At 51.0% G+C, this 15,584-nt stretch overlaps 1 protein-coding gene across 2 annotated transcripts in view; it reads left to right on the top strand.

Annotated features, from left to right (window-relative positions):
• LOC146857293 (uromodulin-like) overlaps window positions 1-15,584 on the top strand; it is a 331,179-nt gene that overhangs the window by 258,888 nt on the left and 56,707 nt on the right. For both annotated transcript variants that reach the window (XM_085647791.1, XM_085647792.1), the window contains one exon: window positions 4,816-4,900. In XM_085647791.1, coding sequence (XP_085503917.1) covers window positions 4,816-4,900 — 85 coding nt within the window. The remainder of the gene's footprint in view (window positions 1-4,815; window positions 4,901-15,584) is intronic.

Below are 15,584 nucleotides of genomic sequence, written 5' to 3' on the forward strand. Positions count from 1 at the left end.
AAACTCCCCCGAGGGGTGAGTAAAAGGGGTCCAGTGGCCAGAAAAAATACCCCAGTGGAGTCTACAATATATCAGTGATTCCTTCTTAGTTAATGAGAGCTGTTGCTTGAACAGCTGGCACAGAAATACATCTAGAGCATTACCACCCCCTCTCACCGAATTTCCCTAGAGGTGGGTGATTCTGTCTATGGGCCCCTCTGCGTCCGATACCCCAGGGCCACCTGCACTAGTCAATGTGTCATGTAGTTCCTAAAAATACATAGGATCTGCGCATTTAGACAACATAAACTAAGGGATTGGTGTTCAGACTGATTCCAGACATCCCCAAAGGATATGTTAGCCTATAGACCAGCTAGCTCACAGTGCCACCATAAGACCCCTAACCTTACCCAGGAGCAAATAGTTTCTGGCCACTATCGAACATGACAACCCTTGATCCTTCAGGGATCGTGGAACCAGCACAGTACTTTTCTCTCAGTGACTCGTGTTCACTTGGTCTCAGAGAGATACACAGAATAAACGATGGGGATGTTTTCAATAAGCATTTATTGAACCGGTGTCATTCTAGGATAAAACATGTTTGCTGCGACTATCATTAGACAGAAACAGATATATAAGATCACAAGCACCGACAGAGTAAATAAAATTTAGAATTCTATCATGGTGCTAAAATAGTAAATATATGCAGGCATATCGATACATGGCAGCAATCGTAATCAAGTGTACTCCTACGATGCAAACCCTACCTAAGTGTACCTAAGTGTACCTAGCACATATGTGGGTGTAAAGCCAAGAATCCCCTAGGAAAGAGCCAGCCCCATTACCTGATGGGTGAGAACGAAGGACCCCGTCTTGGTCTCAAGTTGGACACCCCACAAGGGATGTAGGACCACTACGTGCTGGAGCTTCTGCAGGCCGAGACCTCAGCGTCTAGTGTCAGCGTGAAGTTTCTCCTCTGTCTATCTAGTGTTGGTATGGGTCTTTTATACTATAAAGATAGCCTCGGGGTTCCTTACATAATCGGTGTGTTATGAGTATTGTTGGACTTGGCCCTTTTTGCAGGGTCATCCCTGAACTTTTTGCCTTCCTCCTGCATTTTGTCTGACCTGTTTTTGTTGGTTTTATGACTCTGGGTACTTTACCATTGCTGACCAGTGCTAAAGTGCATATGCTTTCCCTATTGTAAATTGATGTATGAATTAGTGATTCCATGATTGGTTGGTTTGGTTTACCTGTCAGACCCTAGTACAGTGCACCAATAGTGCCCAGGGCTTGTAAATCCAAATGCTGCTGGTGGGTTTGTAGCACTGGTTGTGCCACCCACAGAAGCAGCCTGTAAAAGTGTGTCTAAGGCCTGCCATTGCAGAGCCTGCGTGCAGTCTGGTACTGTCATGCTGACTGGGCAAGTGCACCCAATTGCCAGTCCCTAAGCCTTCCCTTTTCTTCATATCAGACACCCCTATGGTAGGCTCAAGGGCAGGGTGCATTGTAAGTATAAGATAGAACATGCCCTGGTGTGTGTGGCATTTTCTAATAGTGAATTACAGCTATTTTCGTTTTTCACTATTGCAAGGCTACTTGTTCTCCATAGGCCAGAATGGGCAGTTTGGTTATTACATTTTATAATCCTAACTGCCTCAGGGAACATGGTAGAGAATCAAATTTAGTATGCCTGAACTAAGGGTGATAAAATACATCTTTTAGTGAAGTTGGTTTTAACATTCTGTGTTTGAAAATAACACTTTTAGAAAGTAGGTATTTTCTTGTCTAACCATTCAAACCTGCCTCTGCTAGGCTTTGTATTCCTTGTCTGGAGTTTGAGTGACAGGGCTGGGGAATTCCAGGAGAGAGGGTGAGGCAGCCCAGTGGTGAATAGAGAGATCTGCATCTAGATGGGAGGGAGGAGTTGCACCTGGGACCTGAATAGGGCTGGGCCTTCCCTTCACAATGCTGGCTCCACCTCCTGTGGTGCGTCTGATGTCTCTGCCCTGCACTCTGAAAGGAAAGAAGGAGTCATGTAAACAAAGTGCTCCAGGACTGACCAGAACTGGTTTGGACTAGGCAAAGGCCCCTCTGCCCTCAGTTTGGGGTATAAGTAGTGGGACTCTGATCCCAAGAATTTAGATCACTTTTGGAACAAGAAGAAACCTTTACTGAGGAGCGGAACCTGAAGAAACTGAGGAGAGACTATCCCTAAGCTGAAGTGCTGCTTAGGGGATTGGCCTGCAGTGGTTTGCCTGACTGCCAAATGAAGGAGAAGAGACTTTGTGTGCTTATTTCAACTTGTAAGGATCTCCAAGGACTTGAGAGAAGAGCTTGCCAACTGCTGAAGTCTCAGGGACAACAGACTTCAACCACCAGCTCCCCAAGAGTTCTTTGGAAGTGCCTGCTGCTGTTTTGGGCCTTCTGAGGGACTGCGTGTCGCAAGGAGCTGGAAGCGCAACTCAAGAGGAAGAAGCGTGTCGCCGTCACTGCTGCTGCCGTCGCCACTTGGATGTCGCCGCTGTAGCTGTCATATTGCACCGCATCGAGAGAAGCGTCTCGCAACGTCGAAGAAGTGTGTCGCCTGTGCAGCCGCTGGGGCTGTCGCATCGCACCGCATCACAAGAAGTGTCTCGCATCGAGGAAGAAGCGTGTCGCCGTCGCTGCTGTTGTCGTCGCATCTTGGATGTCGTCGCTGTAGCTGTCGTATTGCACCGCATCAAGAAAAGCGCCTCGGATTCACGGAGAAGCGTGCTGCCCTCGGAGCTGCTGTCATCGCATCACGGAACAAGGGTGTTGCCGCTGCAGTTGTCGCATCGAGCGGAAGCGTTTCGCAACGTCGGAGAAGAGTGTCACCGCCAAAGCTGCTGTCGTCGTATCCCTGGACAAGGGTGTCGCCGCTGCAGCTGACGCATCAAGCCGAGATCTCTCGCAACATCGGAGAAGCGTGCCGCATCAGGAAGATCTTCACGTCTTTATTTCTTTGCACCAAACTTTCATCGCATCAACATCGTTACAACAATTTCATTGCCCTGCTTGTCGCATCTAAAGGTACATTGACTTAAAATGTTGCATTTAAGAACTGAAGAGAACTAAGCTAAATACTACCATTTTAAAGTAACAGTATTGTGGATTTTTGTCGTTTATGGTCTTGTGGTAAATCTATAAAAAGAATACTTATTTTTGATATAAAACTTGTGTGGTGTCCCTCTGTAGTGTTGTCACTTGATTACTGTACGTGTTCACAAATGCTTTACACACTGCCTCTGAGATAAGCCTGTCTGCTCGTGCCAAGCTACCAAGGGGGTGAGCAGGGGTTATTTTAGGAGTGTACCCCTTTACCCTGACTAGAGGCGAGGGTCCCTATTTGCCACAAGTACCTGCCTGCGCCAACTAGAGACCCCCAATTCTAACAAGTATGGTTATGCAAATGAGCCTAGAACAATACCTACGACTATGCAAATTAGTTTTTTCGCCCTAGGGTGAAGATGACCATGACATTTTACACAGAATAAATTCATGGTGTTTCCAAGAAACTGATCGACATTTATTCAGCACATAACTGGGTAAAAGGTCAGTGCTAGAACTGTTATGCAGAGCAAGGTAAGACAGATGTAGGTAAAAGGTTGTTTAGCTACCTAGGCCTGAATTGGGGTACATTGGTGTTCATAACAAATGGGTGGGAGGAATTGCAGGTCCTCTGTGGTCATATGGGAGGAAGTAGCCCTTATTATCAAACCCAGATGCAGTCTCTTTCACTCTCCTAAACCGGTCCTGAGGAAAACTCCTGGTAAGGCACTGGCGTTCTCTCCATGAAATGACGCCATGGCTCTGATTGTTGCTGATAGATGGTTGAAGCTCGTGTCTTGGAATCTCTAGAGCTGTATCTTCAGTTGGAGCCAGCGTCATGGAATCTTTGGAGCTGTATCTGCAGTTGAAGCCAGCGTCATGGAATCTCTGGAGCTGTATCTGCAGTTGAAGCCAGCGTCATGGAATCTCTGGAGCTGTATCTTCAGTTGAAGCCTGTGTCTTGGAATCTCTGGAGCTGTATCTTCAGATGGAGCGTTTCTACAAAGAAACCACCGAGTGAGGGAAGAAATGTGTGTTTTAGGCCTAAAGCACTGGCGTAACGAAAATTGATGGGGCCTCCCTGCAAGGAATGTGAAGGTGCCCCCTCCGGGCTCAATTAAGAGCTCTCTGGCAAGAGTGTTGTGCTGAGGGGGCCCCCTGGAGCTTGGGGCCCCCTCGCACCGCGTGGGCTGAGGGGGCCTGTGTTACGCCCCTGGCTTAAAGGACTGTATCCATTGGAGCTTATAGTACTGGTGACATGCTGATTAGAGATGGAAGGATTTGTAGGAGAGAATAGATTGGAGCTTATGTTAATGACGCCCTCTATTAAGGCTGATACAGCAATAGGCTGGAAGACTGGAGTTAATTGTGATATATGTCGGAACTCGCATGGTGTGTAGACGTAGGGCATATTATGGATGTGCTGTTAAATTCCAATTCATTATGAAATCTTTAAATAGGAAGCATTTATCTCACTGAAAAATATTTTGCCTTGAGGTATTGGTATTTACAATAGGAGGTAAATACTTCGTACCATCCAACCCGCTGGTGATCATACCAGAGTATTAATGGCATTAGTGGTGTAAAGCGTGAACTCTGTCATGGATGGTCTGGTGATGAGCGGGAGCTTGCATCTGTGTCTGGCTCCCTGTCTTATGCAAGCCTGGTCTTCTCCTCACCTAGAATGCTGCCTTTTCCCCCCCCTAGCCCTTGTCTGTTCTGACTCAGCAGGCAACCACCTAATATGTGCCATTTCTCCCTCAGTGTATCTCTACACGTGACTACAGATCAAACAAAACAGAGACGCCCAGCCCATCCACTTTCGGCGTGGGACCATTTTACTTTCAAGGTACTGTATAAAATGTTACTTCACTGAAAACAATAGTGCATTGTCACACCTAGAATGTACACTGTCAGCAACAGAGACTGTGCAGGTATGGTTAACACTCAGTTTCTATTTTCATTACATTTGTTGGTTTGCTAATAACTTAGTCACTGTTTGCCGACTCTACACGGAACTTCTCAGACAATTAACAAAAGCAGTTTATATTAAACATGTAAAGTTTGGTGAGGAATATTCCAAAGCATGTCAGTTAAATGGTGGGGTGAGGTGGGGGCAACAAAGTTGTGATTCCCAGTCAGGCTCCAGTAGGAATTAAAGAAATGTATCTCATTGGATAAGGGAGTATATTCTCCTTATTGTCTAAGAACATTTCTGTTGCAGCCAACATAACGTGAATCGGGGCTCAGTCCCTGGGTCATGGAAAAAAGTGGTGACATACTGGAGGAGCTGGAGCGTCCCCTAACCTCGAGGATGACGTGGGTGGTTTGGCAAAGAGGCCAATTCTGCCCCTGATTGTACAACAATGTGTTTATTTAACTAGGTCTCTGAACCATGGGCTGGACTTGCAAACCCAGAATTTCTCTCTCAGTGTCTGAGGTCCACTGGCCATCTCCGGGATAGCCGGGCCTGGTTAGGGTCCACAGACCCAGTATGGCCAAAGAAAGACTGCAGACACCACTCAAGGTCCGCATGCCTCCCCCCAAAAGTTGAACAATGAAAATCGTGCAGTTTCATGGTGAGTTGGGTGATGGGTTTTTGCCACAGGCCAGACGTTGACACTTTGTGACAAATTATTTCAGTGCGAGAAGGCTAATGCATTTACGTTAGTGTGACCCCTGATGAGTGACACTTGACAGGGCTTCTGGTGTTTACCCTCCACAATGTCTCTTTGTGAAGGTTGAAGAGAGTGTCAGAATCAAAGTTACTATCCTTGCCTTGGGAAGAGAATGTATGTTTCCCAAGGCATATGAGGAGGCTCCTACAACAGCAGTGTTGGCTCGTCAACATGGGGGACTCCTATTTTTTTTAAGTGCGGTTAAATGTCAAAAATATTCCCATAAATATGTTTTTTTACTAGTTGCTGTGTTTTTTTTTGAGGGTCAGAAAGGCTGAGGCACTCAGCTTGTGTGGTGTCTGGCGCATGTGCAGTCAAAGCCCTGCCAAACGCAGCGTCCACCACTAAAGATGACGTGCAGTAGCATCACTTCCAAAGGTAGCCCTGGACGCTTCAGGCATCCACCCTGTACTGACCATGGCCATATGCAGATCAGCCACCCACCCCACCCTATGCCAACACGACAGAGGTTGGGATGGGATCAGCAAGGCTCACTCACCATGCCCCCCCATGTGACGAGTTCGGAAAGGGTGAGGTCGAAAGGGAAGCCTGCACAGTGCATTCACAAGGGTTCTGACATCACATGGTCACATGCTATATACAATGTGAAGGGCAACATGGTAGGCCCAAGGGCAGGGTGCGTTGTAAGTATAAGGTAGGACAAGCCCTGATGTATGGCCTGTCCTCATAGTGAATTACCGCCATATTCGTTTTTCACTATGTAAGGCTACCCTGTTCTCATATGCCAGAATGGGCTGTTAAGATCGTTACATCCTATGATCCTAACAGGCCCAGGGAACATGGTAGGAGATCGAGTTTAGTATGCCTGAACTCAGAATAATAATGTACACCTTCTCTTGAGGTTTATTTTAATATTCCGCGTTTGCAAATGCCGCTTTTAGAAAGCTGGCCTTTGCTTGCCTAAACCATTTCAGCCGCCTCTGCGCGATGTGTATCTGCTGTCTGGCTGCGTGAGTGACAGGACTGGAAGCACCCAGATGGGCGGGGCCAGGTAGGCCAGTAAAGAATAGGACGATCGCCAGGTAGATGTGTGGGAGGAGTGCCCCTGAGCTTTGAATAGGGCTGTGCTCTGCCCCCACAAGCCGGCTCCGCCCCCTGTGGAGCGTCTGAGGACTCTGCCCTGCACCTTGAATGAAAGAGCCTGCATCGCGTAAACAAAGTGCTCCAGAACTGGAATGAGCTAGGCAAGGGCCCCCCTGGCCTGAGAGAACAAAAGAATTATGGTGTAAATGAAGGAGCCCTGCTCCTAAGAAATTAGATCCTGCTATAAGACGAACCTCTGCCTGAGGAGAAGGAACCAAGGAACTGTAGGAGGAGTACTGTCCCTGACCTGGGGGATTGGCCTACAGTGGTTGCCCTGCTGCTGAAGGAGAGGAGAAAGACTGCTGATAAACTTTGCTTCAACTTGTGCTGTTTAAGATCTCCAAGGGCTTGTGCGGAGCTTGCCCCCTGAACGAAGTCCCAGGACCAGTGGACTTCACCGCCGTGTGGGAGAGCAGGAAAACGGACCGTTTTCCCTGCCATCTGGAAGAGAACTGCTGCCGGCGCTTCCCAACCGAAGCGCACTTTCCCTGAAGCTTGCACCCACTGTCCGGCCCAAACAACGTGATTGTGGCCCCTCTACGAGCCGTAGCTCGCACCGCAAAGGAGGGTCTCACCCCGCCTGAGCATCGTGACTATTGGCCCCTACGAGTCGCAACTCGCACCGTGAAGGAAGGCCTGTGACCGTACTTGCTTTGCCCCCTACGAACCACATTTGCCTGCGTACGCGCCTTCCCTCTGCTTTGGGGAAAGCTGCGGCGCGTGTGGCGATTCCGTGCGTCTCCCCGGTGAGGAGCATACGAGTGTTTGTGCCCCGCAGCGTGATCTTCAAGTGACCCACCACCGGCACGGCGCGAACGCCGCCACCAGCTGAAGAGTGCCCCGGATGCCCGTCTTCTGAGCCTGCAAACCCAAGGTCGCCGAGTACCGTAGTACGCATCGCCTGGACAACCTCGCATCCCCGCACTGAAAGCTGCGCTGCCTTCGCGCTGACTTCCAAAGAATAAGGTACTGTGCCCGATCGCACCTCGAGGTGCACGCTCCCCCTTGGAGCGCCGCCGAGCAAGTGAGACCCGTTCCCCCATCCGAACCGGGAACGAAGTGCACGGACCGTGTAACCATACGCTAAACTAAGAACTCTTTTGACAAATAGTATTGTGGGCCCGTTTTACACGATATTGGGTCTTGTGATTAAGTCTGCTTATATAAAGAAGTCTATTTTTGATACATCCCGTGTGGAGTCCATTTAGTGGCGGTAACATTGAATTGATGTATGTGATCACAACTGCTTAACCATTACGCCTGCGATAACGCCTTGTCTGCTCGCGCCAAGCTACCTAGAGGGTGAGCAGGGGTTATTAAAGGAGTGTAACCCCTTACCCTGACTGGAAGAAAGGTTTCCTGCTTGGAATTAGTACCCACTGGTGCCAACTAGAGAATCTGGATTCTAACATTGGTGGTCAGCGGTGAGGATTCTGAATTTGCATTTGTGATTTGTGTACAGCAATTTTTTGTGAAACACCACATAGTGAGCTCAGACCCATAACGTAGCCACCCACATACTTTTTACTTTTCGTTTTGCTGGAAATCGCCAATTGTTAAAGAAATCATGCCTGGTTCAGCCGTGGTGGAGAGAGCAGAATCTGTAGTCTCTGACATTGAAGGTATTGAATGGGAAGAAGAGAGACTAGAGACCTACACCAAGAACCAGCTGAGAGGCTTCTGCAGGAGAGTCAAAGTCCCCACTGTTGGATGTAAGCTCAAGACCGATTTACTCAAGGCACTGAGGGCCTGGATTGAGTCAAGGGCCCCAGGAGATGTGGTAATTGTTGAGCCAGCAGAAAGTGTCCAGAGTTTTGGGAGAGGCCTGTCGCCAGAGGAGTTGGCCGACAGGAAGGAAACCAGAGCTCATGAAATGGAGATGGCAAAACTAAAATTGAATGGGCAACTGGAGCTAGAGAGTAAAAAGCTGGCTCTGGAAGAGAGAAGAATCCAAATGGAGCATGAAATGAAATTGAGGGAATTAGATCTGAAAGCTAAAAGTTTAGAGTCTACTCCCTCTGGTGGCAGCACACCGTCAGTGCAGGCAGAAGCGAGAGTTTACATACCCAAGGATGTGGTTAAGGAATTTTTTTAAAATGATGACATAGGGCAGTGGTTCAAGGCCTATGAGGTAGCCATGTCTTCCCACCGGGTCCCTGAGAAAGATTGGGGAGCGGGGTTGTGGGGACGGTTCCTTAGTGAGGGGCGGGATACACTGCTAGATTTGCCCTCAGATGATCATAATTCCTATCCCCATATGAAGGCTGCTTTGATGTCTAGGTATGGGTTGACCCCTGAGTTGTATAGGCAAAGGTTCAGGGGTTGCACCAAGATCCAAAACAGTACGTATGTTGAGTATGTGACTTTTTTTGCAGAGCACTGGATGGTTGGGTGAAGGGTAGCAAAGTTAATGATTTTCAAGGGCTTCTTGATTTAATGGCATGGGAGCACTTGTCCAGTAATTGTTTTCCTGAGCTACGCCAACACCTGATTGATAGTAGGCTGACTAACCCTAGGAAGCTTGCTGAGGAGGCGGACCGCTGGGTCAGTACCAGGGTCCACAAGGGTCACGTGGGAGATTCCGCCAAAGGTGGGCAGGGTCCCCAGCAGAAGAGTGGGGGGACAAGGGTAACCAGCGGGAGTTCCCAAAAAGGCCCCAAAGTAATCCCCAAGGGAACCAAGGGAATGGTTCTCAGCCTCCCCCTCCCCAGAAACCGTCCGGGGCCCCGACAGGTCCTCCTGTTCAGAAGGGGCCCATCAAATGTTACAAGTGTGGTAACATGGGGCATTATGCCTCTGATATGAAATGTCCTTTGTTTGGTAAACCAGCACCCACTGGTGCTACTCCCCGGCAGGTGGCTAGTGTAGCCTTGGGGGAGGAGATGGGTGTCCAAGGTGGGTGGGGTCCCACAGAGATGTCCCTTGTCTCATTAGGAGACTGTGAAGTGGTCCCCCAAACCCAGCTGCCTGAGAACACTAAGAAGTACAGGCAGTGGGTGACCATAAATGGCCGTAGAGTGGAAGCTTTGAGAGACACAGGAGCCAGTGTGACAGCTGTCAAGTGTCACCTGGTGTCTCAAGAGCAGGTTGTCCCAGGAGCATTCTATCCAGTTGTTGCCGCTGACAACACAGAGAGCCACTGCCCAGTGGCTCAGGTTCCCTTTGAGTGGGGGGGGGGTCTCTGGTACTCTTCAGGTAGCTGTGAGGCCCGCCATGCCTGTAGACTGTCTGTTAGGGAACGATTTGGAGAGCTCGCCTTGGGCTAAGGTGGAGCGGAGTGCTCACCTGGAGATGTTGGGTATGCCGGATTGGGCGTGTGTCACCACACGATCCATGGCAGCAAGTAAAGGTGCTCAAGAGGTCCTGGAGCCTGAGAGGGAGGCCCAGGGACCGGCCTTAAAGAGAAGGAGGAGGGGGCACGGGAAACCAGCCCCTGAAGTTCCCACGGCCCAGGAGGAAGCAGACCTCGAGGGGGATGCCCTGGAGCCTACTGGGGAGCAGATAGCTGAACTGGGAGACCTGCCTGAGCTGACCCATTGGCAGCAGGAAGGAGGTCCCTCCAGGGAGGACTTTTGTAAGGCACAGAAGGAGTGCCCTTCTCTAAGGGGTATGCGGCAGCAGGCTACAGACCAGGCCGCAGGTGATCAGTCTGGGTCACATTTCATTTACTGGGAGAACGACCTCCTGTATACAGAGCCTAAGGTTGCTGAGCCTGGGTCAGCCCGTGCGCTGGTGGTACCCCAGGAATTCAGAGCCTTCCTACTGGGGCTGGCTCACGATGTGCCATTGGCAGGGCATTTGGGGCAGGACAAGACCTTTGAGAGGCTTGTCACCCACTTTTATTGGCCTCAAATGCGCAGGAGTTCAGACACTCACTGCAGGACCTGTCAGACTTGCCAGGCAAGTGGAAAGAGTGGAAGGAAGCAGAAAGCTCCACTCCAGCCATTCCCTGTGGTCGGTACCCCATTCCAGCGAGTGGGGATTGACATTGTAGGGCCACTGGACCACAGGACAGCGATGGGCAATAGGTTCATCCTGGTCCTGGTGGACCATGCCACCCGGTACCCGGAAGCCATCCCTCTGAGGACAGTGACGGCCCCCGTGGTGGGACGAGCACTGATGGGAATTTTCTCCATAGTGGGATTCCCTCTAGAGGTGGTGTCTGACCGGGGTACCAATTTCATGTCCAAGTACATGAAATCCCTTTGGCAAGAGTGTGGTGTAACATACAAGTTCACCACACCTTACCACCCCCAAGGAAACGGGTTGGTTGAGAGATTCAACCGAACCCTCAAAGGCATGATAATGGGCCTAGAAGGACCCATGAGGCGCAAGTGGGACGTCCTCTTACCATGCCTTCTCTTTGCTTACCGTGAGGTGCCACAGAAGTCTCTGGGGTTCAGTCCCTTTGAGCTTCTGTACGGCGACCCAGTGCGAGGACCTCTAAGTCTGGTCCAGGAAGGCTGGGAGCAATCTCCCAGGAAACCTCCCCATAATGTATATAGTTACATGCTGGCCTTCAGGGCTCAGACTAGGCGATTCAGACAACTTGCTGAGGCAAATCTGGAAGCCAGCCAGGAGGAGATGAAGCGGTGGTACGACCAGAACGCCACTCTGGTAGAGCTTCAGCCTGGACAGAAGGTGTGGGTCTTGGCCCCAGTGGAGCCGTGTGCGCTCCAGGATAAGTGGACCGGTCCCTTTGAGGTTGTGGAGCGTAAGAGTCCTGTTACCTACGTGGTGGACCTGAAGTCTCCTAGGAACCCCTTGAGGGTCCTACATGTCAACCGCCTCAAGCCCCACTTGGAGAGGTCCCAAGTGGGCATGCTCTTGGCAACAGATGCTGGGATGGAAGAGGAGACCGAGCCTCTTCCTGACCGCCTGTCAGTCCAGGAGCAAGATGGGTCAGTGGACGGTGTCGTCCTCTCTTCCGCCCTGACCGCAGAGCAACAGAATGATTGTCGCCAGTTGCTGGGCCAATTTTCTGACCTGTTTTCCCTGGTTCCCAGTGTCACTGATTGGTGCGTCCATGATGTGGACACTGGGGATAGTCCACCTGTGAGGCACAAGGCCTACAGGGTGACTGACAGGGTGAGGGCCTGCATCAAGGAGAAGGTCTCCAAGATGTTTGCACTCGGGGTAATTGAGTCCTCCAGCAGTCCTTGGGCCAGCCCAGTGGTCTTGGTCCCAAAGGCTGCAGCGCCGGGAGCCACACCCGAACTCCGGGTTTGTGTGGACTACAGAGGACTCAATTCGGTCACTAGGACTGACGCACACCCCATCCCCAGAGCTGATGAGCTCATAGATCGGCTAGGGGCTGCCAACTACCTCAGCACGTTTGATTTGACGTCTGGGTACTGGCAGATCGCCTTGACCGATGGGGCCAAAGAGAAGTCTGCATTCTCCACCCCTGATGGGCATTACCAGTTCCGGGTTATGCCCTTTGGGATGAAGAATGCCCCTGCCACCTTCCAGAGGTTGGTCAACCAGGTGTTGGTTGGGCTGGATTCGTTCAGTGCCGCCTACCTGGATGACATCGCGGTGTTCAGCTCCACGTGGTAGGAACACCTGCGCCACCTCTGGGAAGTGTTGTTGGCACTGCGCAAGGCAGGCCTCACGATCAAGGCGAGTAAGTGCCAGATCGGGCAGGGTTCAGTGGTGTACTTGGGACACCAAGTAGGGAGTGGCCAGGTGGCACCCCTTCAGCCCAAGATAGAAACCATCCTGAATTGGGAGTCGCCCAAAACCCAGACGGAGGTGAGAGCCTTCCTAGGTCTCACCGGACTCTACAGGAGGTTTGTCAAGGGGTATGGCAACATTGTTGCCCCCTTGACATCACTGACTTCTAAGAAGCAGCCCAGAAAAGTGATTTGGACTGACACCTGTCAGAAATCTTTTGAGGCCCTGAAAGCTGCTATGTGCACGGCGCCCGTGCTTTTGGCTTCCAACTTCTCCAAAGAGTTTATCGTTCAGACAGACGCTTCAGAGCATGGTGCGGGGGCTGTTCTTTCACAGATTAATGAGGAGGGCCTAGATCAACATGTAGCCTTTATTAGCAGGAGGTTACTACCACGGGAACAGAGATGGAGTGCTATTGAGCGTGAGGCATTTGCTGTGGTCTGGGCACTGAAGAAGCTAAGACCCTACTTGTTTGGGTCTCACTTCCTGGTTCAGACAGACCACAGGCCCCTCAGATGGTTGATGCATATGAGGGGTGAGAATCCAAAGCTGTTGAGGTGGTCCATTTCCCTACAGGGTATGGATTTCACGGTGGAACATCGCCCTGGTACAGATCACGCCAATGCTGACGGTCTGTCCAGATTTTTCCGCCTTAGTGACGAGGAACTCCCTGGGGTAGGGTAGTTCTCCCCACTTTTCAGCTGGAGGGGACACGTGTTAGACCTGGCACCTTGGCGTGAGTCTCCCTTCCTCTTTTTGTCGCTGTGCCTCATGTGTTTTTATGGTGTTGGCCGCTCAGAGCACTGTGCCACTGCCAACCAGTGCCACAGTGCAAGTGCTCCCTATGTAAATTGTATATGTTGATTGAAATCCATGATTGGCTTATTTGGTTTACTATCAGACCCCAGTAAAGTGCACCAGGAGTGCCAGGGCGTGTAAATACAAATACCGCTGGTGGGCTCGCAGCACTGGTTGTGCCACCCACAGAAGCGGCCTAGTAAGATGTGTCTAGGGTCTGCCACTGCAGAACCCGCGTGCAGTCTGGTACTGTCGCGCTGACTGCGCAAGTGCCCCCACTTGCCAGTCCCTAAACCTTCCCTTAACTTCATATCAGTCACCCCTATGGTAGGCCCAAGGGCAGGGTGCGTTGTAAGTATAAGGTAGGACAAGCCCTGATGTATGGCCTGTCCTCATAGTGAATTACCGCCATATTCGTTTTTCACTATGTAAGGCTACCCTGTTCTCATAGGCCAGAATGGGCTGTTAAGATCGTTACATCCTATGATCCTAACAGGCCCAGGGAACATGGTAGGAGATCGAGTTTAGTATGCCTGAACTCAGAATAATAATGTACACCTTCTCGTGAGGTTTATTTTAATATTCCGTGTTTGCAAATGCCGCTTTTAGAAAGCTGGCCTTTGCTTGCCTAAACCATTTCAGCCGCCTCTGCGCGATGTGTATCTGCTGTCTGGCTGCGTGAGTGACAGGACTGGAAGCACCCAGATGGGCGGGGCCAGGTAGGCAAGTAAAGAATAGGATGATCGCCAGGTAGATGGGTGGGAGGAGTGCCCCTGAGCTTTGAATAGGGCTGTGCTCTGCCCCCACGATGCCGGCTCCGCCCCCTGTGGAGCGTCTGAGGACTCTGCCCTGCACCTTGAATGAAAGAGCCTGCATCGCGTAAACAAAGTGCTCCAGAACTGGAATGAGCTAGGCAAGGGCCCCCCTGGCCTGAGAAAACAAAAGAATTATGGTATAAATGAAGGAGCCCTGCTCCTAAGAAATTAGATCCTGCTACAAGACGAACCTCTGCCTGAGGAGAAGGAACCAAGGAACTGTAGGAGGAGTACTGTCCCTGACCTGGGGGATTGGCCTACAGTGGTTGCCCTGCTGCTGAAGGAGAGGAGAAAGACTGCTGATAAACTTTGCTTCAACTTGTGCTGTTTAAGATCTCCAAGGGCTTGTGCGGAGCTTGCCCCCTGAACGAAGTCCCAGGACCAGTGGACTTCACCGCCGTGTGGGAGAGCAGGAAAACGGACCGTTTTCCCTGCCATCTGGAAGAGAACTGCTGCCAGCGCTTCCCAACCGAAGCGCACTTTCCCTGAAGCTTGCACCCACTGTCCGGCCCAAACAACGTGATTGTGGCCCCTCTACGAGCCGTAGCTTGCACCGCAAAGGAGGGTCTCACCCCGCCTGAGCATCGTGACTATTGGCCCCTACGAGTCGCAACTCGCACCTTGAAGGAAGGCCTGTGACCGTACTTGCTTTGCCCCCTACGAACCACATTTGCCTGCGTACGCGCCTTCCCTCTGCTTTGGGGAAAGCTGCGGCGCGTGTGGCGATTCCGTGCGTCTCTCCGGTGAGGAGCGTACGAGTGTTTGTGCCCCGCAGCGTGATCTTCAAGTGACCCACCACCGGCACGGCGCGAACGCCGCCACCAGCTGAAGAGTGCCCCCGGATGCCCGTCTTCTGAGCCTGCAAACCCAAGGTCGCCGAGTACCGTAGTACGCATCGCCTGGACAACCTCGCATCCCCGCACTGAAAGCTGCGCTGCCTTCGCGACGACTTCCAAAGAATAAGGTACTGTGCCCGATCGCACCTCGAGGTGCACGCTCCCCCTTGGAGCGCCGCCGAGCAAGTGAGACCCGTTCCCCCATCCGAACCGGGAACGAAGTGCACGGACCGTGTAACCATACGCTGAACTAAGAACTCTTTTGACAAATAGTATTGTGGGCCCGTTTTACACGTTATTGGGTCTTGTGATTAAGTCTGCTTATATAAAGAAGTCTATTTTTGATACATCCCGTGTGGAGTCCATTTGTGGGGGTAACATTGAATTGATGTATGTGATCACAACTGCTTAACCATTACGCCTGCGATAACGCCTTGTCTGCTCGCGCCAAGCTACCTAGAGGGTGAGCAGGGGTTATTAAAGGAGTGTAACCCCTTACCCTGACTGGAAGAAAGGTTCTCTGCTTGGCATTAGTACCCACTGGTGCCAACTAGAGAATCTGGATTCTAACAGTGGCCTGTACAGAAATGACCTTCTCCATGCAGTCAACGATTTTCTAGCATTCA

The sequence above is a fragment of the Triturus cristatus genome, chromosome 3_2 (genome assembly GCF_964204655.1).
Source record: "Triturus cristatus chromosome 3_2, aTriCri1.1, whole genome shotgun sequence".
Taxonomy (NCBI): Eukaryota; Metazoa; Chordata; class Amphibia; order Caudata; family Salamandridae; genus Triturus; species Triturus cristatus.